The sequence below is a fragment of the Notamacropus eugenii genome, chromosome 1 (assembly GCF_028372415.1).
Source record: "Notamacropus eugenii isolate mMacEug1 chromosome 1, mMacEug1.pri_v2, whole genome shotgun sequence".
NCBI lineage: Eukaryota > Metazoa > Chordata > Mammalia > Diprotodontia > Macropodidae > Notamacropus > Notamacropus eugenii.
In genome coordinates, this window is record NC_092872.1 from 342,444,121 (window position 1) to 342,471,012 (window position 26,892).

At 33.6% G+C, this 26,892-nt stretch overlaps 1 protein-coding gene and 1 pseudogene across 3 annotated transcripts in view; one reads left to right on the top strand and one right to left on the bottom strand.

The window, feature by feature from the left end:
• The window catches only part of FSTL4 (follistatin like 4), a 785,658-nt gene that overhangs the window by 294,475 nt on the left and 464,291 nt on the right, over positions 1-26,892 (top strand). For all 3 annotated transcript variants that reach the window (XM_072629961.1, XM_072629963.1, XM_072629962.1), the window contains one exon: positions 5,630-5,878. In XM_072629961.1, the coding sequence (XP_072486062.1) occupies positions 5,630-5,878 (249 nt within the window). The remainder of the gene's footprint in view (positions 1-5,629; positions 5,879-26,892) is intronic.
• Positions 13,461-13,560, bottom strand: LOC140521820 (U6 spliceosomal RNA; annotated as a pseudogene).

Here is a 26,892-nt window from a genome sequence, read left to right on the forward strand (position 1 = left end):
AGTCAATGTGTTATGTGTGAAACTATAAAAGAAGATGCAGTAGAAGTGGGCACTTAGTGTCTGAGATTACAGAATGGTTAAAAAAAAAGTTAACTAATATTTTTCATTTATTATCAAGATATATAAGGAGAATTTTGAATGTGGTGTGTTAGATTTTTGGAAGCATAATCCTTTATTTCAAGAAATTGAATGATTAGATAACCATCGTTCATAATATTTAAATCATGTTATACGAGTACTTGTTGTATTTCTTAAAATAATTAGGGAAAAAGAGAAAGATTCCATATGTTCTAAAATGTTCATAGCAGCTCTCTTTGCGGTGCATTCTGGTGATGGAGGCAAGAGTCGCACATATGAATTAACTCCCAAAACAGTCAGAATTGATCTTTGTGGTGTGGACCAACAGTATAAAAGTCAAATATATGGGATATGCACTCAATTTTACATAAGTATCCCTGCTGGCTGCTAATTGATGTTCTTTTAAAATGTGATCATTTGTATTATTATAAATCTTTAATTATTTTGTGAAATGTATCCCAGTTACATTTTTATCTGTTTCTGGTCACAGTCAGGAGTGTTCCAGTAACATAAGTCAAGGTGTTTGGTATCTGTAGTACAGAGTATTAACTCCAATAATATAAAATGTGAAGTATTTTCTAATTTCCACACTGATTTTTCTTCATGACACAAATCATACCATTATCAATGGTAACATTACCAAAAAGTTTCAGGACTTAGGGGATTTTTCCCTCCATTTATGTAAAATGTGCAACTGGTACTTTATGCAAAACTTGGAAACAAAAATTCTCTCTATTGGTAATACATGAATGTCATTTCTTACTATTTGTGATCCCATTTGGGTTTTTCTTGGCAAAGATACTAGAGTGATTTGCCTGTTCCTTTCTCCAGCTCATTTTATAGATGAGGAAACTGAGGCAAACAGGATTAGGTGACTTACCCTAGGTCATACAGCTACTAAATGTCTGAGGTCCAATTTGAAATCAGTAACATGAGTCTTTCTGCCTCCACTTCTGGTATTTATCCATTGTGCCACCTAGCTGTCTCAAAAATCTGTATAGAGTTTTCCAACATCCTGACTATGTAAGCAGATATTCTTTAGAAAGTAATCACAGATTTCTCTCAGCAATATATCTGGCTTTATTTTGCTCCAAGAAACTTTGACCCTTAAGTTTACCATGATTCTTTAAAAAGTCAACTTTCTTAGCCTACTAAGGTTTGAGGAATTTAAATGACTTATTGAGTTGAATAGTTAATGGATTCTTTTCCTTTCAAGTTTATGGTGATTACAATCAATGGGTTAAGTCCAAACATGCAGGCCATATTTTTAGGCCCTATTAGAATGGAAATTCATTGAAAAGAGGGCACTGTTTTTACCTTTCTTTAGAAGCCCATAACTTAACATTTTCATTCTAATAGGGAGTACAACCTGTGAATGAAGAGATTTATTTAAGATATACAGAGCAGATGGAAGGCAGTCTCTCAGGTGAAGGCAGTAGTAGTTTTAGGGAGAGATAAGGTTCCAGCTTACCATGTATAATTCAGACTGGTATTTTTATGTTGAGTGTATTCTCAGAATTCATCATGAGAAGTAGCTTGTTGAATGGATTGTTTCCTAACCTCCTGATTCAGTCAGATCTTGATTTGAACTTTGTTTCATACATTGAATAATACATCATTTTCTTCATCTATGAAATGAAGATAGCAATAGTACTTACCTTGCAATGTTGTTGAGAGAGTCAAATGAGACAATGTCAATTCCTTTGTAACAAGTGCTTAGCATACATGGATATCTGTATTGCTTCCTTGATTTCATCTACGTTATGAGAGCACCAGAACCCATTGGTATGATAACACTGGGAGAGGAGAACCAGATATTTGAATCTCCATTAGCTCTTCCAGTCTAAAGATATCCATCCACTATACTAAGTTGCATCACATGCTCTGTATCACCTCCACTGGTAAAACTCTGAATCTCTTACTTGGCTCTCTTAAATTCCCTGTCAGAGCAATTACTATAATCCTTTCCCACCCTAATCCAATAAATTCTTCTTTCTTTCATGTTGATTTCCTTGTTCAGAGGAGGCTCAGTGATTGATAGAGCATCCAGCTCACCTGTCCTCACATTTTCTATTCTTTTAGGTGTATTCTCATGCAGATTTCAAAGGCGGGTATAATATCATCTAAAAATGGAGTATGTGGTATTAATAAACTCCCAGCAGTTCTTTGATAAATTAGGTATAGCCAACAGGTATGAGATTTTTCTTGCTTGTGTTAAACCATTTCATACTTTCAGGTGCTTAATGAATGTTGCTCAAAGGACATAGCTTTGAGATAAGCATGATTATGTCAATATAGGATTTCATAAAAATTCCTAACCTTGCTTTTCCAATCTCACCTCCTCTAAGCCATCTTCAAATCACTGCCAGTGTCGTGTTCCTTAACCTTCTCCTCATGGACCTTGTATCCTGACGGTGTTCTACCACTGGGGCTGTGTACTCTACCTTTCATTCATTATTTGTCCCTGATATGATCTCTCTGCTGTCACACTTGATCATCCCCTTTTTCACTATAACTTTCCCCCTTAGTATTCCTGCATCATTCTCAACCACTTTTTCCATTTGTTATTATGTTGCTAGGGGTCTCATTAGCTGAACTGAACTTGTACCTCCTGTTTTCTCCCTCATATTTAGGGTTTAACTGAAGTCTGATGAATTTCCTATGAGTTAGAGGGTGTAGATTGGTCCACACAGCTGACTCCAGTGATGGGAAGAATTATTCATCATTATCTGGCAGTTACTACCTTTCCTTTAGGCTTTAAAAGTCTACAGTTAAGAAAATTTAATTTTGTTCGATGATAAGATGACTTTTTTGCCATTTTGATTCTTCATTCATCCTCTACACATTGCTTCGATTATTTTTCTCAAATATCATCTCCATCATTTAGTTATATCAACAACCTTCATGGGTTTTTCTTGGTCTACTTGATAAAATGAAAATTTCATGGACCAGAACTCCATAGTCCCCACATAAAGTGGTCCCATCAATGCTTGAATATACTAGTCAAAATTGTCTTCTTTCCACTCCCTTTGTTTTTTTTTGACTTTTTATTTTTAAAATTAAGTTATTTTATTTGTTTACAGTGTTCTACAATCAACTTTCATGTATCTTAGATTTTTTTCTCCTCCTTCTCCTTCTTTCCCCCCTCCCTCCTCACTGAGACGGCATGCAATTTTATATAGGTTCTACACATACATTGCTATTCAATGCATTTTCACCTTAGTCATGTTGCATAGAGGAATTAAAATGAATGGGAGAAATCATAAAAAAACAAAACATAATACAAAAGAAAATGGTCTGCTTCATTCTGGGATCAAATGCCATATTTCTTTCTCTGGATGTGGATGACATTTTGTCTCAAGAGTACACGGGAAATTTGTTAAGTCCTTGCATTGAAATGAAGTACTCAGTCTACCAGAAAAATTCCTCACACACTGTGGTTGCTGCTATGTACAAAGTTCTCCTGGTTCTTCTCCTTGCACTCAGCATCAGTTCATATAAGTCTTTCCAGCCTCTCTGAAGTCTTCCTGTTCATCATTTCTTATAGCACAATAGTATTCCATTACATTCATATACCACAATTTATTCAGCCATTTCCCAATTAATGGACATCCCCTTGATTTCCAGTTTTTGGTCACCACAAAGAGAGCTGCTATAAATATTTTTGTACATGTGGGACCCTTTCCCATTTTTATGATCTTTTGGGGATTTACAGTCCTAGAAACACTATTGCAGGATCAAAGAGTATGCACATTTTTGTAGCCATTTGAGCATACTTCCAAATTGCCTTCCAGAATGGTTGGATCAGCTCACAGCTTCATCAACAATGAATTAGATCAACTCCCTTTATTCTACAGTTCAAGAAGAGTCCTCAGATATAAAAAAGAGCTAGAACAAGGATTTCTACTGAGGGCCTCTGTATCTAGCAGTGCTATTTTATCCATTATGCCAATTATGATGCTAGTGATATTTTTTCAAATATAAATATTTTATTGATCTTATATATATATATAATTCTTTTAATTTCTCCATGGAAATTTGATTTTCAGAGAACTTTAATTTTCTCCATGTCACTCTGCACTAATAGCCACCAAAGAAAGTTTCTAGATAATAGTGGTGGAGAGGCTATGTGGAAATAGATGATGTTATGCAGGACACTATTTCTATCCATGGATGGATGACATTCATCATCATGCTTGGAGGGAGTCATGATATGAATCAATTCCTAGGAGACGTGTTTATAATTTGCTGGGTATTTTCCTTTCCTAGAGTTCAATATGTCAGTTCTTAAGTGCCCCTGAGAAAGAGAGGGAGTCCCCTAGTAAAGATGGAGTGAAGCTAAAGGGGAAACAAAGGAAGGGAGGAATCAGGGTGAAGGTAGACTTCTATTCTGTGAGATGAGATTGCTTCTTCTATTCTTTATGTCTAAAAGTCTCTTGGATATATGGGGCAGGAAAGCTCAGGGATTGGGAAGCTCTTACAAGGAATGTTCTAACAGTTACTCTAATTGTTTAAATTATAACTGAGCCACACTGGGATCATTATTGTGACTTCATTTTTCCTTCCTGTATCTCTGTCCTTACTCTTCCTTCAACTCTTCCTCTGCTCCCCTCCCCTCTTCTTTCCCCTCCTCCTCCTTCTCCTTCACAATTATTATTAAGCACCTGTGATGCTGGAGGAACTATGGTAAGCCATCAGGATACAAATAAAGGAAAAGACAGACTGTGCTCTAAAGGAGCATGGTTTGGTTCCCTGGAAACAGCTATACATAATCAATGTACAAACAGGCTTACTTGTAGATAATGTTTGTGGTAGGAGACTAAAAATTAACCAAGTTTTCATGTCATAGCTGAGATTTTAATTGGGTCTTGAAGAAAGAAGAGGCAGATAGGAGGTTTAGAAGAGAAAGCAGAGTTCCAACTATTTGTTCCAACCAATAAAAATGTCCAGAGTATAGTAAGAGATTTTTTTCTCTGAGGAATACTGTATGAGGCCATATAGTTGTAGAGGGTTAAAATGTACGAAATTGTTTATTTTTTCAGGGTAAGAAGGCAAGATGCTAAATTGAGGATTTTTTGTTAATTCTATATATGATAGTGAGTTCCTGAAGATCTTTTTTTTTTTTAATAGGTATAGGATCATGGCCAAATCTATGTTTGGGAACATTAGTCTCTTACCTGGTTTGAGGAGGCACTGCATTGTCATAAGACTTTAGACAGGGATACCAGGCAGTAAACTATTTCAATAATCTAGTGAGGTGACAAGGAATAATAATTTACATATAAATTAAATTGTAGAGACATTCATCCTTCTCTGCTCCAGCTGCTAGGTTTAAGGGAAAAACATTTTTTGTCATCATTGTGTATTTTCCAGTACAGGCCTGATTAAGGGAGAAACCTTTTGATTCCCTGCATTTTCTGGCATTCCCTCAACACAGTAGGGAAGCATAGCCTATCTCTCTTTTCTGAAAGCCATCAAACAAGAATTTCTTTTTACAATCTTAAGTGAATGGTACTTAAACTTTTCTGCATTTTTTTTGTTTCTATTTTAGTGTATTTTGGCCACGATAACTTACATGCATCATGTGAAAATAAGCATTGTGGTCGTGGGAGTCACTGTATTGTAAACGAAGAGACTCAGATACCAGAATGTCAATGTTTGGAAGGCTGCAAGTCTACTTATATGCCAATTTGTGGATCTGATGGTAAATTTTATGAGAACCATTGTGAGCTTCATCGGGCCTCCTGTCTGCAGAAAAAGAAAATCTACATTATCCATAGCAAGGACTGTTTCTTCAAAGGTAAGGAAATGTTTTTTAGTTCCTCTTTTTATTTGGGCAGAGATACTGTGTTTTGCCTGGCTATCCTAATGTTATTTTAGAAAACCTAAACTTTCCCATGATCTTGTACCAAGTCAGTCTTGAATTCACATTCATCTTCTTGCATTGATAGGGCATTTCAAAATTATATTGGAATACTACTATTATTTGTTGTTGGATCTATATACTTGAAAAGAAGGAAATGTTGGTGGGACTCAATCTTTACAAGTATAGAAAATAGTTCTATGGAATTAGGTAATGTTTGGACTGAAAGCAGTATGTGGCATTGGAGTTATTACACATATCAGTGAGATCACAAATTCATTACAGAATTCAGAAATTCATATTGTAACTGTATTGTTTGCAAATATTTCTATTTTCATTTAGTGTTGTAATTGTTAGGTATATGTTTTCTACATTTTATTTGTTGAAAGGAATTATATATTTTCTTCTTACTCTCATTTTTCTTCCTACTAACCTCAGCATAACAGAATCACTCTAAATCAACTTTTTTATCAATTGTGCAAAATACCTAAGTTGACCTTCCTCTACCCAGAGACAGGACTTTACTTTGGAATCATCTTGCTTCCTTTTCCATTTCCAGGTGTATTGTTTCCTATTTTCAATAACTTGAAGATTTTTGTCAATAAAACATTGCAGAGATTTTTATATTTTCTTAATTATTTTATTCTTACTAGGAAATTGCAATTTTAGATATCATTTAATTTTTTATAGGGTCCCCTTGTTACACTTGAAAATTACAATTGAAACATCCATTTCTCTTTAAATCTTAGGAAATCTGTTTGCATCTCAAATACCTCTTTTTTTCATAGTACATATAGTGCTTTTCTTGGTTACAAATTCTGGACATGCCACTTCTTCGCATTAATTTTATAACTTTTTTCTGAAAATATCTGAAGTTGAACCATCCTTTCATTGATGAATGTATTGTGTTCCTAATTCATTTTTCATTTTTTTGTGATTTCTTATCATATATTTAGAGGACTTAAAGAAGTGCTTTGAATTTTGAATCAGAAGATCTCAGTTCAAATCCTGCCTCTGGATGATTTATTTCCTGTGTGATTCTGATCAAATGATAAAAAATCATTTACTCATTTTTGCCCATTGAATGTCTATCATCAGTTAAGTGGCTTACATTCACTGACCTTTAAGATTCCATCTAGGTTGAATTATATATTCTTTCAGTGCTAGGAATTTAGTTAAATAATAGCTTAGAACTTTTGCAGTAAGTAATATGATTCACCTCTATAATGCCTTACTGACTTGCAAAACCATCTAGACTATTTATCCATTTTGTCCACATGTGGACATCTCCATACACATTAGAAAAATATATAGGGGGTGGAGGCAAGATGGTGAAGTAGAAGGATGGATCTGTAGAAGCTCTACAAAATGACAGAGTGAAAGAGACTTCCAGCCCAAGACATCCTCAAAGGCCGACAGCAGAAGTCTATTCAACAGGCAAGGAGTGGAGGACAGTCCAGTCTTGGTCATGTGGCATGGACAGGACCAGAGGAGGCTTCAGGGTACCAAATCACAGGCAGCAGATTCCCAGATTTCTCACCCCACGAATTTCAAAGACAACTTCAAAGGTCAGTGAGAAAGCTCTTTCACCTGAGTGAGAAGGGAACACAGTTTGGCCAGGGTGATGGCTGCCACTGTGGTAGCAGTGTCCAATTTGGGAGCCCTAGGCCTAAAGATTGTGAGGGAATTGAATGGCTGATCTGAATCTCAGCCCCAAGTAGCAGCCCTGGGGTGAAGAAGAGCACTGGCATGCTGGAGCTGATGGAGGCTTTGAACAGGGAATCCCACTTGCAGATACTGGGCAGAAGAGTGCTTGTGGTTGCTCCCGGAGCAGAGTATAGGCAAGCAGAGGAGTAAACTCCTCTCCATTGATTGTGTCACCTTGGAGGAACTGAGAAGTTGCAGGTACTTAGAATATACCCTTCACTTGAAAAAAGACTCAAAAGTCAAGTAACTGGCTGGGAAAATGCCCCCCAAAGGGAAAAAGAATAAGACTATGGAAGGTTACTTGCTTGGTGAAAAGGCATTTTCTTCCATCCTTTTGGATGAGGAAGGACAAAGCATACCATCAGAGGAAGACATAAAACTCAAGGCTTCTGCATCCAAAACATCCAAAAATTTATGCAATGGTCTCAGGTCATGGAAGAGCTCAAAAAGGATTTTGAAAATCAAGTAAGAGAGGTAGAGGAAAAATTGGGAAGAGAAATGAGAGTGATGCAAGAAAATCATAAAAAGTGTCAACAGCTTGCTAAAAGAGACCCAAAAAAATGCCGAAGAAAATAACACCCTTAAAAATGGACTAACCCAAATGACATAAGAGATCCAAAAAGCCAATGAGGAGAAGAATGCTTTAAAAAAGCAGAATTAGCCAAATGGAAAGGGAGGTTCAAAAGTTCACTGAAGAAAATAGTTCTTTAAAAATTAAAGTGGAGCAGTTGGAAGCTAATGACTTTATGGGAAGCCAAGAAATTACAAAACAAAATCAAAGGAATGAAAAAAGGGAAGACAATGTGAAATATCTCATTAGAAAAACAACTGACCTGGAAAATAGATCTAGATGAGACAGTTTAAAAATTATGGGACTACCTGAAAGCCATGATGAAAAAAGAGCCTAGAAAAAAGAGCTATGAAATTACCAAGGAAAACTGCCCCAGTATTCTAGAACCAGAGGTTAAAATAAGTATTGAAAGAATCTACCAATCACCTCCTGAAAAAGATCCAAAAAGAAAAACTCTTAAGAATATTGTAACCAAATTCCAGATTTCCCAGGTCAAGGAGAAAATATTGCAAGCAGCTAGACAGAAATAATTTGAGTATTGTGGAAATGCAATCAGGATAACACAAGATCTAGCAGCTTCTACAGTAAGGGATCCAAGGGCTTGGAATATGATATTCCAGAAGTCGAAGAAACTAGGATTAAAACCAAGAATCATCTACCCAGCAAAAATGAGTATAATACTTCAGGAGAAAAATAGTCATTCAGTGAAATACAGGACTTTCAAGCATTCTTGATGAAAAGACCAGAGTTGAATAGAAAAGTTGACTTTCAAACACAAAAATCAAGAGAAGTATGAAAAGGTAAACAGGAAAGAGAAATCATAAGGGACTTTTTAAAGTTGAACTGTTTACATTCCCACATGGAAAGATCATATTTGTAACTTTTGTAACTTTTCTCAGTATTTGAGTAGTTGGAGACATCATACACACACACACACACACACACTGCACTGGGTGAGTTGAATTGGAAGGGATGATATCTAAAAAAATAAAATTAAGGGGTGAAAGAGGAATATATTGGGAGGAGAAAGGAAAAATGGAATGGGGCAAATTATCTCTCATAAAAGAGGCAAGAAAAAGCTTTTTCAATGGAGGGGAAAAGGGGTAAGTAAGAGAGAAAATGTGCAACTTAGTCACATCCCATTTAGCTTAAGGAGGGAATGACATGCACACTCAATTTGTTATGAAAATCTATCTTACACTACAGGAAACTAGAGGGAAAGGGAAAAGTGAAGTCTGGGGGGAATGATAGAAGGGAGGGCAAATGAGAAGAGGGAATAATTCGAACTAAACACTTTAGGGGAAGGACAAGGTCAAAAGAGAGAATAGAATAAATGGAATGAATAGGATGGAGGGAAATATAGTTAGTCTTTCACAATATGACTATTATGGAAGTCTTTTGCAAAACTACACATGTGTAGCCTATATTGAATTGCTTTCCTTCTTAGTGGGGATGGGTGGGGAGGGAGGAAGGGAGAGAAGTTGGAACTCAAAGTTTTACAAATGAATTTTGAGAATTATTTTTGAATGCAACTGGGAAATAAACACTAGGAGTGGAGTATAGAAATCTATCTTGCCCTACAAGAAAAGAGAGGAAATGGGGATATGGGAAGGGAGGAGTGTGATAGAAGGGAGGGCAGATTGGGGGAAGAAGTAATCAGAATGCATGGTCTTGGGGTAAGAGAGGGAGAGATGGGGAGAAAATTTGAAACTCAAACTCTTATGGAAATGAATGTTGCAAACTAAAAATAAATAGATAAGTTAACAAAGGAAATTTAGAAAAAGTGCTTATTCAATTTAAGTGTTGTAGAAAGCAATTGGAATAAGTATCAAATGGCAACTTGATGAGTGTACAAGGAGCCTATCAGAAAATGTTTAACTTGCATAATGGAAATTTCATAAATAATGCCCAAATAGCAGAAAATGTTTTCTAGAAGTTGTGGGTTCTCTTTGCACATCTAAGTTTAATCCTACTTTCTTATGACTTTTATATGTATTGGTGTATGTATTATATGTATTTATATGTATTTTGTCACAGCCTGCTGGGTGGAATGTTTTATGATATGTTTATTCAAAGAAGTAATCTTCACTGACTTATCATCAATGGAGGCCACATATTGGTCAGTGTTTCTTAGATATAACACTGCATAGGTACCATCTAAACTTTCAGGATTGTGTACTTTCTGTCAGCACTTAAACAATGTCCTGTGAGGGATCTTACCTGTCATTCTAGTAAGATTTCAGAGAGTATCACCTAGGAATGTTGCATGAATGATAATATGATCTCATAGACTTTGGCTCTAAAAAATATTGTTGTTATTTTGTAGTTCAACTGTCACGTGTAGGTATGACAAATGCTATATTTTTGCATAATTTGCATCTCATAATTTCTATTTTTACTTCAGAGAAGGTTTTTAAAATTTTTTCTTATAGAATCCTTTTTCTATTATAGTTCTAGCTCTTTTCTGCCATCCTGATACTAAAATAGCCTTTTTTATTATCTGTCATCCATGTTTTTATACATGAATCTTTTATTACTCCATAAGAATATGAATAATTAAGCTATTTTATACCCTTATTTTTAGCTATTCACTCGTTTTGTCCTTATTTATAGTAATCTTTCTATCCTTAATATTTCATTTATTTTTTTTTGTTTTTCCTTTCAATCTGTTTTAAAATGGATTTTTCTTTCCGAATTAATTCCTATTTTATTTCAAATTAATTTTTCTCATGATTTTATTACAATGGTAAATTCTTTATAATTTTTAGTAAGTACAGAATATTTGTAAATATATTTTGGTATACATTTTTGCTGTTTCTTTTGGCAGCCAGGTGGCACAATGCATGGAGTGTTTGGCCTGGAGTCAGAAGATCTGAGTTCAAATCCAGTCTCCAATACTTACTAGTCATGTGACCTTGGTCAAGTCACTTCACACTGTTTCCCTCAGTACCTCATCTGTAAAATGATTTGAAGAAGGAATGGGCAAACCACTCTAATATCTTTGCTAAGATAACACCAAATTGCATCATAAAAAGTTAGCCATAAATGAAACAACTGAATTATAGAACTTCAATACTACCCCTTTAGATGATTTAGCTTCTCGCTAGTATGAATCAATTTTATTGAATTTCTTCTCATAAGGAACTATTACTTGTTTTTATTGTCCTTAATTTTCCCAATTTATATTCTCTTGCTAGTTTTGATTATTGTGTTATTGAGCCATATTTGGGAAACTTGGTTCTCTTTGATCCCTGTACTCTTCATTTGGTTGTTTTAATCAATTATATACAATTTAACATACAACATTACATACTAATATTATATATCTGTTTGAATAAAGGCATCCCTCCTGGAAATACCCACAATGTCAATGTTATGTGTAGAAGTAATAAACTTTCTTCAATACAACTTCCAGATTGTTGGTGCTATCTAGAGATACTTGGCTCCTGTTACCTGCACTAATATTTTGGGGGTTTTTTGTTCAATTTTAATCCAGCAATGTAAGGATGTTAGAAGTTTCAAAATTTCATTTTCTGTTAACTAATACCATTTTGGTATTCGTAGTCTCTTTTTCTTTTAAATAATCCCTTGTAAAAGATAAAATTTATATTAATTGTTTTGGTTGAAATCTATGCTGAGATAGCAATTGTTTACATTGATATCGTCATAATATATATTGGAAAATCAACGATATAGAAACACTTCTAAGTGTAAATGGTCATTTCTGTTGGGGGATAATACTTAAATTTGGCTTTTAATCTATTGAAATTAAAGAACAATCTCATCTCTTGGCATATTGTACCTAGAATCCTGAGTGTCAGGTTGTATCCAATCTGCTAGTGCTTATGTGACTTGGTAGAACAGGCCCAGAGTCTAATTATGGTCTGTGTATGCCCCATAAGCAATTACCATGTATTTCTACTCTTCCTTCTCAGGTCATGTAAATTTATAAAATAGACAGCTGCTGTTTTATGTTAAGAAATGTTCCACTATTAAATTTATTAACTTGCTATTTCATTAGAAAGCTTTACCATGAACTGTTTCTTTAGGTTCCCTCAAAAGAGTGAAAAGTTAAGTAGGAGGCAATTTGTTATGGTATGGAAAACATTTTCTAAGTGGCCCATTTAGGATTTTACTAGAGCTATTTCAAACCCAATACTATTCCTGCTATAACACGTATCATTTTAATATGCTTTATTTTGTCAAGTATTTTACAATTGCACTAAAAATTTTTTTAGTATTTCATTAAAAAAACTTTTTAAGTTCCAGATTCTCTCCTTTCCTCAAATCCATTGGTTAAGGAAGTAGTATGATATCAATTATACATGTAAAACTAAGTAAAACATTTTCTTAGTACCCACAGTACAAATGAAAACACACTAACAGAAGAGAAATAAAGTGAAAAATGCATACTTCAGTTTTCACTCAGAGGTAAACAGTTCTCTCTCAACATGGATAGGATTTTTCATCATGGATTTTTTTTTAATTGTCTTGGATAATTAATCAGAATAGCTAAATCTTTCATAGTTTATCATCCTTACTATTGTGGTGTTACTTTTTATGTTCTCATGGTTCTTCTACTTTACTTTGCATGAGTTCATATAAGACATCCCTGGTTTTTGTGAAACCATCCTCTTTAAAAATTTTTAAAAGCACAATAGTATTCCATTATATTCATATATCACAGCTTGTTTATTCATTCCTCAATAGATGGGCATCACCTCAATTTCTAATTCTTTTCCATCACAAAAAAAGAACCATTATAAATATTTCTGTACATATGGGTCTTTTTCTCTTTTCTTTCTTCTCTTTGGCATAGAAACCTAATAGTAATATTTCTATCAAAATGTATGCACAGTTTTGTATCATTTTACCATAGTTCCATCATGTTCTCCCAATTTGTCGGACCAGATCTTGACTCCACTAATAACATATTAGTGTTTCTACTTTTCTTCCTACCCTCTAGCTTTAACAATTTCCTTTTCTGTCATGTTACCTACTCTGTTGTGTATAATGTGATACTTCAGAAATGTTTTAACTTTATTTCTCTAATCAAAAGTGATTTAGAACATTTTTATTTGACTATTGATATCTTTGAGTTCTTCTTTTGAGAACTACACGTTCATATCCTTTGACCATTCATCAATTGGAAAATGACTCTTAATTTAATAAATATGCCCAAGTTTCCTACATGTTGACATAATCCTTTAACAATGAAACTATTTTAACAAATTTTCCATGTTTAGTATGGAATACCTCACAAATTTTCATGTCATCCTTTCATAGGACCCATTCTGATCTTTGTATTGTTCCAGTTATATTGTATGTGCTGCCAAAGAAAATTCTACCATGTATTAAGACTAGAATTGTCTAATCAGGGCAAAGGGTTTGGTGCTTTATCTTGGAACTTGAGATAACAAGTTATAATCACAATGGATAGTCTAAGCATATATTATCCTGACTGCAATATAAACAGTAGCTCGCAATTACTTTGTTGTTTGGAAAACACTTCCACTACCTTTACCATACGTTGAAACCATGTGAGGTAGGAATGGCTAATATTCCCTTTTTATAGATGAGGAACCTGGGACAAAAAGAGCTCAAGTGACTTTCTCAAAATCACATGGCCAGTAAGTGTATGGAGGAAGATTGAAACTGAGATCTTCCTCCTTTTAAATATTCTATGCTATTGACCATTTTAGGGCCCAAAGTTTCTTTGGACCTGGTGTCAATAATAACCTGTTGCTATTAATGTGATTATCCTTGAATGAACAATTGTATCTGGATGATTTCTTGGTAACAAAATGGATGGTGAACAAACAATTTTTTCATGGAGTTGTCTGAAATTACTTCTTATGGTTTGTAAAGGAAATATAGTAGAATCTGGACATTATGAGTAAAGGGACTATTTCAGAAGAGCACAAATGCCCTACTTTATCTCTATTACATTTTGGAAAAATTGCTGTTTTCACCACCATAATATTTCTGGTAAAAGTAAATTTGGGAAGAAATGAGTATTATCTCTGAATTGAGAGAAATAAAAACTTCTTCTATCACAAGGCAATTGTTACAAAATCATTTCCAGATCCCTCCCCTCAACATTTTCTATATATTCGATCATAGCGACATATTACCAACTTGAGTTTTAGGGCAATATTTTCCAAGTTCTATTTCATGCTCATTTACCTCTGACACATAATAAGGCTTTGTGGAAGGATGCCCTGAATGTTTTCAGTTAATAGATTGCACCTATTTTCCATAATAAAATTAAGAACCTAGACTGTGTTTACAAGCCTTTTAGTCTAAAATCTGAATGAAAATGAGATTTACTTTTGTATTTGTATTTATATTTTGGAGGTGTTCAAAACCATGGACTTGTCAGAATGCAATTTTCTTTATCGCATTTTCAATGGATAGAAAAATCATTGGATCTAAAAGTAGTGAATGAGCATTTGAGTATTGCCTTTGCTGCTTAGAATTCATGTAAGTGATCCATTTCTCAGCAAACTCTAGTTGTCCTCTGTTCCCTCCAGGATAAAATATAAATTTCTAAAACTGACATTCTTGGCATCATCTATCTTTTATAGACTCAATTCTTTATTTTACATCTCAATCCTTATGCTCTAAGATCTGCCCATTTCTCTATTCCATTTCCTTATTTATAGTCCCTTACAAACTATTAGAACAATCTGTAGAATTTTGGGCTGGGAGTTAGGAAGACCTGAATTCAAATCTTTTCATATACTTGAACTACCTGTATTACCCCAGAAAAGTCATTTAATCCCCCTTAGCCTTAGTTTCCTCATCTGGTAAGTGGTGATAATAACTGCAGTCTCTTTACTATTAAAATTTGTAGAAAAGAGTCATTTGTTAAATGATGTAAAGTGCTACGTAAACTATATTATCTATGTTTGTATGTAGGTATGTATGTCTATGTGTAATTACCTCTGATGTAGATTCCTTAAAAACAGTTTCTTTGTATTCTCAATCCTAATCATAGTGCAATATAGGCTTGTTATAAATGTTTGTTGATGACCATTGTAATTTCATTCTGTGGCCTTAAATTTCTTTGCTTGGAAACTGAGAGGTTTTAATCTAAGTCTTCTCATTTTCACTCCAGGTCTTTACCGATGTTTCTATATGTTTTGCATGTATTTGGAATGATGATAATAGGAAACAGAATGTATTTTTGTAAGAATAATCAGTCATAAAGAAGTGTTCCCAAGTGGAGAAAATTACAGGGAAATCTCATTTACTCCCTGACAAGGGTAACCAGAGACATGTTCATGATTGTGCTTATAAGATCTACACAAAAGTCCTTCAGAAATCATTCTGAACATTAGGGAAACAATTGAAAGATGAAGAAGAAACAGCAACAATTGTCTCCAGTCATCGTAGGGGAACAATCTTTCCTGTTTGAAAACGGGAGTGCAAAACAATTGATCAGTTGTTTTGGTTTTGCCTGCTATATTTAGTTTTGAAGACTAATGCCCTATCTTCTAGTTTTTACCTTACAGATAACCGTTAGAATTCTACAGAAGATTCTCTTTTAAAAGCTTTTCTTTTAGCCTTAGAGAAAGAATGTGCACAGACTCTATGCACTAAGAGGATTTTTGATGATTGGAGTGTTCTGTCTGTGACTTTTTGGATAGGTTCATTTTGCATTTTTTTTCTAAGGAATGCCTATGGACTTTATTAAATCTTTTTTATTTTTCACTTATGATTTTTTTAAAAAATTAAGCTTTTGTACAGTATTGTAGACTTTTTAAAAATGATTTTCTAGCAAGGTGATGATTTTTTTGTCGTGTTTTTTTTTTCCAATTGCATGTAAGAATAGATTTCAACAAATGTTTTCCCTTTCTCCTTCTCCCTAACCCTTTCCTGAGATGGCAAGCATTCTGATATTGGTTATACATGTAAAATCATGTTAAATGTATTTCCACATTAGTCATGCTACAAAAGAAGAAACAACAAAAGGGAAAAACCACAAGTAAATGAATAACAAAAATGGAAAAACAGTCTGCTTTGATCTGCATGTAGACTTTGTATTTTTTTCTCTGGATATGAATTGCATTTTTATCATGAGTCTTTGGATTTGTCTTGGATCACTGTATTGCTAAAAAGAGCTAAGGCTATCATAGTTGCTCTTACTGTGTACAATGTTCTTCTGGTTCTGCTCACTTCACTCAGCATCAGTTCATGTAAGTTTTTCCTGGTTTTTCTGAAATCTGCCTGCTCATCATTTCTTATAATACACAATAGTATTCCATTACATTCATATGCCACAGCTTGTTTAGTCTTTCTCCAACTGATAGACATTTCTTTAATTTCCAGTTCTTTGCCAACATAAAAAGAGCTGCTTTAAATATTTTTGTACATATACGTCCTTTTCCCTTTTGTGTGACCTCTTTGGGATTCTGACTTAGGAAGTGGTATTGCTTGATCAACAGTCTACTTGCCCTTTGGGCTAATCTGATGATTCTTAAATGGTCTTTGGATGATATTTTGAAGTTAGCTATTTGATATAAGATTAACATGTAACTTTAAATTTTTTATGTATCAATTATTTTGAAATATATGTGTAACATTGTGTCAGTCTCTCTTTTCAATCTTCTGATTTTCATGGAGATAACATCTTGCAATGTTTTATACCTTTTTGAACAACTTTTTCATTTTCCTTTCTATTCTTTTCACTGGAGCATTTATATAACCTTTAGTTCCTCTTTTGATTTTTAATCTCTCATTTGCCAGGTAGTCTTATTGTTATTTTGGCTAAGATAATCCTTTTTTCTCAGAGAATTTCCTTATTTTTTGTATAGAATTTCTCTCTTCTGATTTTAACTTTCATGTAACTCTTAATAATATTTCTTCATTATATTCACTGTCTTCTTCTATTTGCTTGTATTCCACCTTGAAGTCCTCATTTTTGATTTTATACCAGAGTTAATATTTGCATCTTCTCACACTCTTACATAGGTGGGCCAGGCCATGTTTAGTTCTGAGTTGGTTTAGTGTGTTCTTCCCATTAGTTTGTTTCATACATTTTATGTTTAAATGCAAATTAGTGTCAGTCAGAAGTCTATGGTCTTCCAGACATCACTCAATGCTCCTGTTCAGTGTCTTTCTCTGGGTTTTATTCTTTATTGACCCATTTCTAATCATGTTTCTGGAACAATCTTTTGACCTGCTCATCTGTGTTACTGCTTACTCCCCACTTCACTCACAATTTAAGTGGTTTGCTTATGGCTGCAAGTTTGACCAGGTTTACACTAGAAGAACTTGTTTATTGATGTTTCACTTTGCATTTCTTAGACAATTTAAGATCTAGTACCCGTGTGATACCATCTCTATGTTAATGTACTTGATAGTTGGTGTGTTTTATGGACTTTTAATCATGATAATGGAAATCCAAATAGTAATAATGTATTGTAATTACATTACAATAGTAATGCATTGTTAGTAGTAGTAATAACATTGGTCTCTGTGGGGCAGTTATTGTATGGTTGTTTTAGTCTTTGTTGAGGAGAGTTACTGTATGGTTATAAGGTATGGTATGTATCAGGTCAAGACAGAAGTATCCTATGGCGATACTTTTAAGAAAAATAGTTTAAAATTCCAGCCCTAAAAAAATGCAATCAATCTCTGTATTTTGTTCATACCATTAGAGGACCACGTGATGTTCTAGCTGTACTTTTCCTTTCCTAAATCTCTTGCCTCAAAACAGTGGTGTGATTTTGAGTAACAAAAATGAGAATTTTTTTTTTATTAATTCATTGAATGGTATATATTCATTGTAGCCTTTTGCCCCCTCCCCAGAACTGTTGGATTTTTTTTAGCATTAAAAATAATTTCAATTTATTGAGAATCCATGAGCTCCATGTTGGCCTGGTAACATTCACCAATTTGTCTTTTAGCAACAGGATCCTCTCTGAGTGATCTCATGAAAGTTTTCTTCTCCTCTATAGCCTGGAAGCACCCATGGCCAAACTTAGGAGTGGTGTCAATAGACATCAAGTTAATATTCTTCAGGGTAACATGTTCACTTTGTAGTAGAAAAGCCTTGCTCAGTATAAGGGCATGCTTTTTGGCCCTGATGACTAAATCTTTAAAAACGATAAAATCATTGGTTGCTTCACCATAGTGTACAAAACCACCTATTAGATTGTGAGACAGGTCATAGTGGATGCTTTGTCATGGCATAATGTGCAAGAGGAAATGGAAGGTAGAGGCACATTAGGTTATGAAGGACTTTTAATGCCAAATAGAGCTTATTGTATTTTATTATGGAGGCTGTCAAAGCATGCTTCCTCTGTGTGTGTGTGTGTGTGTGTGTGTGTGTGTGTGTGTGTGTGTGTAAAATGGTGGTGACAAGTGTCTTTGATTGGGCTTGATCTTTAGTCTATTAGATAATGTAGGTTTGCTGTGATAAGGACCAGGATGAACATGTTTGTAGTATCAAAGATAAGGGGGCACATTCTACAGATATTTTAAAGGTAAAATCTACAGTCCTTAGATATTATTTGGATATGGCAGGTGAGAGACAGTGAGAATTTTGTATTTGAGACTGCAATATTGAGAGCATGTTGTTATTCTCTATAAATTACAGGGAATTTCGCATGATGAGACAGCTTAAGGGGAAAGAAAATGAGTTCCGTTTTGGATATATTGAATTTATGATGAGTACTGGATATCTTATTTGAGATGTACATCATTAAAATGTTTTCCAGCATGGCCCCCTCAGTCATCTTATATAAATATTTTCTTTAAAAAATATACATTTGATCAAAAACAAAAAATAACTAATGTATTGAAGGATTCTGAATGCATATGATATATAGCTGCAAAATAGCAGTGTTGATTTTCTGCTCATTTCTACTCTTTGGAGTTCTGCTTGTTCTTTTTACTTTTACAACTTGCATTTTTGGTTGTTTTGTTTATTCCAATTTATATTGTAATTAGTTGTTCATATTATTTTCTGGGCTCTTTATTTCTCTCTGTCTCAGATCATTTTTTTAGCATGACTACAACTCATTGGTTTTGGGGAGACATCAGATACACTGCAAATTTTATAATTTGTCATTTTTATTCTGTCCATTCGCTTTTAATGTGTTTTACAGGGAAGTACCTTATTGTGGGATTTTTCTTATTCTATTTCTCACTGTCTTCCATTGCAAAATATTTATTGTTTGTTGATCAACCCTTTTGAGACTTTGTTTTCTTCACTCCATTTCTTTCTAATACTATCTTTTCCCTAATTATACATTTTCTCTTTCTCTGTAAAGACAATACTATGCCTCTTTAGTTATTTTCTTGTATCTTCTTTATGATATCTTTATTCCCACAGACTCTTTTCCCTACTTCCTTAACCCCTGCTTATACTTTTATTTTTATTCTTTCCCATGTTTTTTGTTTACATAAATTTATTTTTCTTTTTTATTTCTAAATTTTTATTGTCATTGAAATCTTCCCCTCTTTTTCCTTAGTTAACTAATTTACATCATTCAACCTTTCCTTACCTTCAATTTTTTTGTTGTTTTTGTTTTAAATTTTCTTCATTTTTTTTATAAAAAAATGTTTTTCTGCATTTTCTTCATTACTTCTATTTCTCAGTATACATTTGAATATGACCCTCAACCATTACTCAAATGAGATTTAATCCATTTATTTTCCAACCTCTCTCAACCTATTTTTTCGTAGGAACTTAGAGACTAGTAAGAATCATTTTCTCTTTTTCATTAACATGAATTCACTTAGGGTATACCCCACATTCCCCCTCACATTCAGCCTCTATATTCTTTTACTGATCAGTTAGTCAATCAAAAAAGATTTATTAAGCAACTAATTCCATATTGAATATACAACAAATATGAAAAGGAAGTCAGTTCTCTCAAGATCACTTAGTCTAATATGAGAGACAACATTCTGAAAATTACAGACATACAATATATGTAGTATAAATTTTAAAAAAAAAACAGTAGATTATGGTCACTAGGATGATGTCACATCAGCAAAGTCTTTCCTCTTTTATGTACTGTCTTATTCTGCAGTTTCATGTCACTTGTATATATGTGCATGCCTAGACACAAATGGTGTATCTATAGACAGTTTGTTTTGAGTTTGAATCTACCAATATTTTAAGTCAGTTCTGCCACCAGTCCTTCTTTCATTTAAAATTCACTTTCACTATATTCTCTTAGTGCACCTTTAGAGAGAAATCTTTGACTGGTCTCTAATGTTTTATTTTTGTTTTATACCCAACAAGTCTTTTCAAGTTTTATTCCCTTCTAGTTTTTTCTCTTTTAGTTTTTTCTCCTACTTTTTTCTTTCTTTTTTCTGATATAATTTAATTGCTACTTTTCCTTCTTTAGTTCCATTCTTTATTTACTTTTCTTGTATTTCTTTTGTCTTAGCTATTTACTTCCATATTTTTTTAATGCTTCAAATGAATTTATTTTATTTATTATACATCTTTTCATCCCTTGAATCTGCCAAAGTTTTGCCCGATATTTTGTCTTCTGTTTTATCTTCAGTTTCTTTGTTGCTCAGAAATTGTTTTTTTAATCAATTCTGTGTTTTGATGGCCGCAACCCATTCATATTATTTTAATATCTTTTACTTTATATTTGAAGATCTTTCCCTTGGTTACTTGAATAATGTTTTGTCTGTCATTGAAACTGTTGTCTTTAATGACTGTCTTGTAGTTTGCAGCATAGTTGTTTTTTCTCCTACTTTTATCTTTTAGGCTGTGATCTTTAGAATAACTGGTTCTTTTCTTTCTCTGTTCCAAAGTTCTACATTGTTATTCTTGCTATTATTTTGCATGTTGTGTATATTTATCATTTTGCACATTATGGTGTTTGGGTTTTTGCTTTGTCATTTGATTCTGGAAGAATAATGATCATTAATTTGCCCCTATTAATCCTGATTAATCAGTTTTGTTTCCCTAACATCATGTTTTCTTTTTACACTATTGTTTTGAATTTTTTTTTTGATTTTTCCTTCCCTTCTGGGTGTTCGTATTCCATATTTTTCTTCCCTTTGTTTCCTTCGAAAGATTTGTCATTGCATACTCAAGTGTACCTATTCTGCCATTTATTTCTGTTGTACAGGCCTCAAATTTCATGATTCATATTCCTCTGTTGAGCCATCTGGGAATACCTTCATCTTGTTTCATGCTTTTGAGAAATTCTTGGAGTCCTTTGCCTCCATAGAGATTAATCTATTTTCCTTATAACTTTCTTATTGTAATATGGAACTAGGTGATTAGTAGGTAAAGCTCTCTCTCTCTCTTTCTCTCTCTCTCTCTCTCTCTCTCTCTCTCTCTCTCTCTCTCTCTGCCTGAATACTGGAAGACATAAGGTCAAATCTGGCCTCAGACACTAACTGTATGTCCCTTAGGTAATTCACCAACTGATTATATGACTTAGTCGCCTCATCTGTAAACTGCTGATAATAATGACACCTACCTTAGAGTGTTGTTGCACAGATCAAATGAGATAATAAATGCAAAGCACTTGGCACTCTGCCTGATACATCTTAAATACTATGTGTACATCCCTGGAAAGTATACTGCTAAGGTAAGTAAACTTATCCACAGCATCTCCACTTGTTACAACCAATAGTTCCACATATGGATGGTGTAGTGGTGGCTGATGGAGCCAACGGTGTTTTTTGTTTTTTGTTTTTTGAGGGTATGTTAATTGATAGACCAAAATTAGCATTGCAGCAGAGAATTGATTCATACTTTGTTGCATCTCAGCTTCAGAAGCTGCATTGACAATGGAGGCATTGCCAATGGTAGCTCAGTATTTGTGAGTCTCTGAAGGAAAATATAAGCAAAGAGATCTTATGCCAACTACCAAACTGTACATCTACAGGGCTGACCTGGTCATTTTATGCCACTGAAACTTGTACAATCTTCCAGTGCTATGCCAGGAAACTAAATTGCTTTCATTTGAGTTGTCTTAGGAAGATTCAGAAGATTAATTCACAGGACAAGGCCTTAGAAGAATTAAACTGCCAAGCCTTCAAATTCTGCTTCAGAGAGAACAACTTCGATGGGCTGACCACATTGCTTGAAAGCAAAACATAAGGTTGCCAGAATGACAATTTTTTGGAGAACTCACATGGGAGTAGGACTCACATGATAGTCAGAAGAATCGATAAAAGGACACTCTTAAGATTTCTCTCAACTCTGGAATTGATTGTGTGACATGGGAGACATTGCAACAGGAACACTCAGCATGACATTCCCACATCAGAGAATGTGCTGTGCTCTACCAGCAAAACTGAATTGAAACAGCTCAAAGGAAGTTCAGGATGTCTAAATTTAGAAAAACCACCCCAAATGTTCACAGGAACTATTTGTGCCCCTCCTGTGGTAGTGCATTCCGAGCTTGTATTGGTCTGATCAGATGCTGCCCAGTCACATTGAAACTTGACTCTAGCATAGTGATGTCATTTTGGTCCTCTTCTGGAATGAAGGACAACAATCAACCAATCAAATGCTGTGTTAGCTATTATTATTAATTATTTTTAAATTTTTGTAGTGTATCTTTAAGTCAGTACTTAATCAAAATAATGAATTCATTGGATAGTCTCCTTTTTTCCCCTCTGCTGAGTCAACAGATGAATGTTTAGATTAATGTTCAGCTCATATTCTTATAATTAATTATTTTATAAAATTTTCCTGGAATAAGATGTTTTTTGGGGTATGTTTCAGATAGAATAAAATATTGTACTTTTTTGCAAAAAGAAATGTTTATGTGACATAACTTCCTCTCCTATTATTATCAGGCTTTAGATAGAGAAATTATGTAATCATATTTTTCCTACCCTATCTTATAACCTCCTCCACTCCCCAAACATATAAATTAGGACTTATCTTTGTGGTATAGCTTGATTTAGCTAGCATACAAACCTGATGAAAAAATTATTAATTCAATCGTCCCTTATAAAATTTATTTTCACTTAAGGAGCAAGGTTTTTTTAATTGACAATAAAGGTTGATCCTTTTTATAACCTAGGAAAATGTTGCAAAATATCTTAATTTCACCATTTTAGATTAAAAACAGCAATTAAACAGAATGGTTTGTTCATTGTCCTCAAAGCTTTCTATATTTCCTTAATTTTTAATGTCTTAATAAATGCTTTTATTGGGCAATGTACTTTGAAATTAATAGGATTCGTATAGTTTTTTACATTTCAGTGTTCTATAAAAAAGGAAAGAATTTTGAGTTTTATTGATCGCATTTCCCAGTATCACATAGCTGTTGCTTTCACAATAACGTACAACATTCATGCAGTATAATATTTGCCATTCCTGAATTGTTAACACTAAAAAAATCTATGTATGCTTAAATGATATTGACAGAAATCGGGACTTTGCTTAACGATATTTCTAAAATCATGTAAATTTTCTGTGTTATATATTAAATTGATTGCTATACATTAAATCTTTATATATGGCTTAAAGTTCAGACATAAGTAATGTGACTGTTGAAAAGACATTTAAAATCTGTTTTTCAGAATGAAGTGTAAAGGAAATTATATTTTAAGTACCCAAAAACACCAGTGTGAGGAAGTATCTTTTAAACATTAAATCATGTGATAGAAATGTGAATTATTGTATGAGACAATATGAATAACGTGAATCAGAATCAAGAAGTCTTTTAATCAGATCATATTTGTCATTTTTATTTACTATGTGACTCATCTTGTTGTTTGTTTGTGTATGTCCATGAACAAATGGAGTTTTGTGAAAAGGAATGATTGAATCCCTTATTTGAATAACATTGTCCTGCCTCTGCCAAAAACAAACAAACAAACAGGAAACCATCTAGTATGGTTAATCATAATGGTAGGAAAGTCTTGTAAAAGATTTAATTTTCTCATTAGAAAGTTCTGTAGGTAATTAAATGGCATTTGTTCAGATTCATTATGACTTTGTTCTAAAAAGAACTGTGTTCTTTTAAATTAAAAAAAGATTAAAAGATGCCTGACGGACTATTCACAGCCATGTTTCATTTGACACCCAAAAAATTGCTTCTCTGACTGTTTATTGTACCATTTTTTTAATCTTGTCTACCATTCACACAAATAAACTCATATTTTGCTAATGCTTTAGGTGTGTTATCTGGAGTGTGAGACTTGAATTGCTTTCCAAATAAACCAAGAAATTATGGAAGATAGGAACTTGTTAGTAGCTGAATTTTAAACAAATCCTGAAATTCACTACTGCCTGAAAGATGTTGAAATGATGCCAGTTAATTTTTTGGGTGAAATAAAGGTCCCTGAACTGATGAAAAATCACAAAAAGAAACATCAGTGATCAAAAACCACCCTGAAACTCCCCCATTTGGAAATAATAATAACCATAGTTGTCTTGGCAGAATGTTCTATTGCACAGAGAGCCTGATATCAAGTCAGAGAAATCTCTGTGTAATGCTGTCTTCATACACATGCTTATGTGAAATGTGGCTTGGGTAATTCTAATTGTATTAGTGCCTCAACTTTCTAGGACTACGTATTGCAAAATTCTCTTTTTTCATTCATAAAAATAAGTCTGCAAGCCCTTATTAAAACCCAAATTTGTTCTAAATACTGGGAATTTTGTTATAGAACTGAATGCATCTAAGCAGTTAAGGAGATACTTTCCTACTGGAGAAAACAACACCTAGATATACACTTTGTTAGATACAAATAGGTTTGAAGATGATTTGTTGGCTTCAGAGATTGCATTTCCTGTCCGAGAACTTCCTGTGCTTATGAATTCATGAGTGTAGATCAAAAAGTGAATGATGAAACGCATCTCAGAAAGAATTATTTTTCCTCAGTTTGTGAAAGGAAAAATAACTCTGTTTTTTAATTTAAGAAAATTAAAATCTGTGAGCTACATTACAAGCATGGTGTATATTTTTGTTTATGCACGGTCTTTTTTTCAATTTAATGTAGCATTTCTTCTCTTTAGACCTTATAGTAATCTATGGAAATTTCTTTTCATATGTATATAGCCATTTGGAATCCCATTTGAATACACAGTCTCTACCTAAACTATAATCTTTTCTTCTACAGTTATCTACTAGTACTTATTTCTTTCCCATTCTATACCTTCCACTGATGAGGAAGTTTTTACTGAAAGTAATGCCCAGTTCCTCTTGTGAATACCTCTCATTGCTAAGAAGCTTGTTTTTTCATCAACTCATTTCCTCTTCTAGAGCTTCCACTTCTATGTAATACTTTTGTCTTGAATTGTCAGTTATGTGTCATCTTTCCTTCCAATAGAATTAATCCTTCAAGTACTTGAAAACACAAATCGATTTCTTTACATGTCTTTTCTTTGAGAATGAATATTTTTTACTAAAAAGGATCTTCAAATTTGAGTTTGGATACTGGGATAAAATATTGTCCTCATTGCTACTAAGCTCTGTGAAGTCATTTAATCTTTATCACCGTCAGGGTCCTTTTCTGGAAAATTTGGAATAATACATGTGTTTACCACCAATATAAGAGGATAAGAGTTAGGACATTCCTTAGAAAATTTGATGTACAATTGTAATCTTAAGTGATTCTTGTATTTACTCAGGTGTTTTGTCATACAGAGAAAAAAATACACAGTCATCAGACCATCCTTCTGATTCATTCTTAGGTGCTTACTGACTCTTACATTAGGCAAGACAGTTAAATTCCCTGCATCTTTGTTTCTTCATTTTCAAAACAAAGTGTTTGTACTAGATGCCTTGTGAGGTCCTTTCCAGTTCTAGATAACTAAAACTTTGATCCTTGTTTCTTTTGTGATCGAAAGCTGCATGTGATGTGATGTATCATCTTGCTAAACAAATTTTTTTATTTCCATTCAAAAACTCTGAAGTCCCTTTGTACCATTAAATCTGTATTCTAATCTTCATTGAAAATTGTGTCAGTATAATTAAGCTTTAAAAATCATGTATCAATGAATTGATTTAGGAATCAATCAACAAGAATTTAGTGAGCACTTATTATGTACTAGACCTTAGAAATATAAAGAAAAAGCAGAAATTGTTCCTGCTCTGAAGGGACTTAAATTCTCCTTAGGAGATATCTACTGCTTTTCTACTGATACTGTGTTTTCAAAGCTTACCTTTCATTTCCTAATACTGAATCTATTGTCTTTATGACAATTTTATTTTCTTTCACTTTTCTTGATTTTTTTAAACCATCAACTTCACCTTCTTCCTTTTGGGATTCTTCTCCATCTTCAGATATAAAGTAGTCTTCCCATTCTATTTCTTTTTATTAGTACTTTTCTCTAGTCTTCATTCTCTTCTCAATCCTTCAAAGAGGGTTTACCAAAAAGGTTGGAACTTGTGCATCTCTCTTGCTCTGTGCCCTTGCCTTTAACAATTTCATTATTTCCATCCTTTTAAAATTCTACTTATTAGCAACTGACTCATGTAATGGTTTCTGTTCTTTCATTAGGTATTTCAAGGGTCTTAAACTCAACATTTTAAAATCTTTAATAAGTGAAGGGGATGGGCAGAGCCAAGATGGAGAAGTAAGAGCAGGGACTTCCTTGAGCTCACCCCAAAACCCTTTCAAATACCTGTAAAAATAACTAAATGAATTCTAGAGAAGCAGAACTCACAAAATGAGAGTGTAACAAATTTCTAGCCAGAGACAACATGAAAGGGTGACA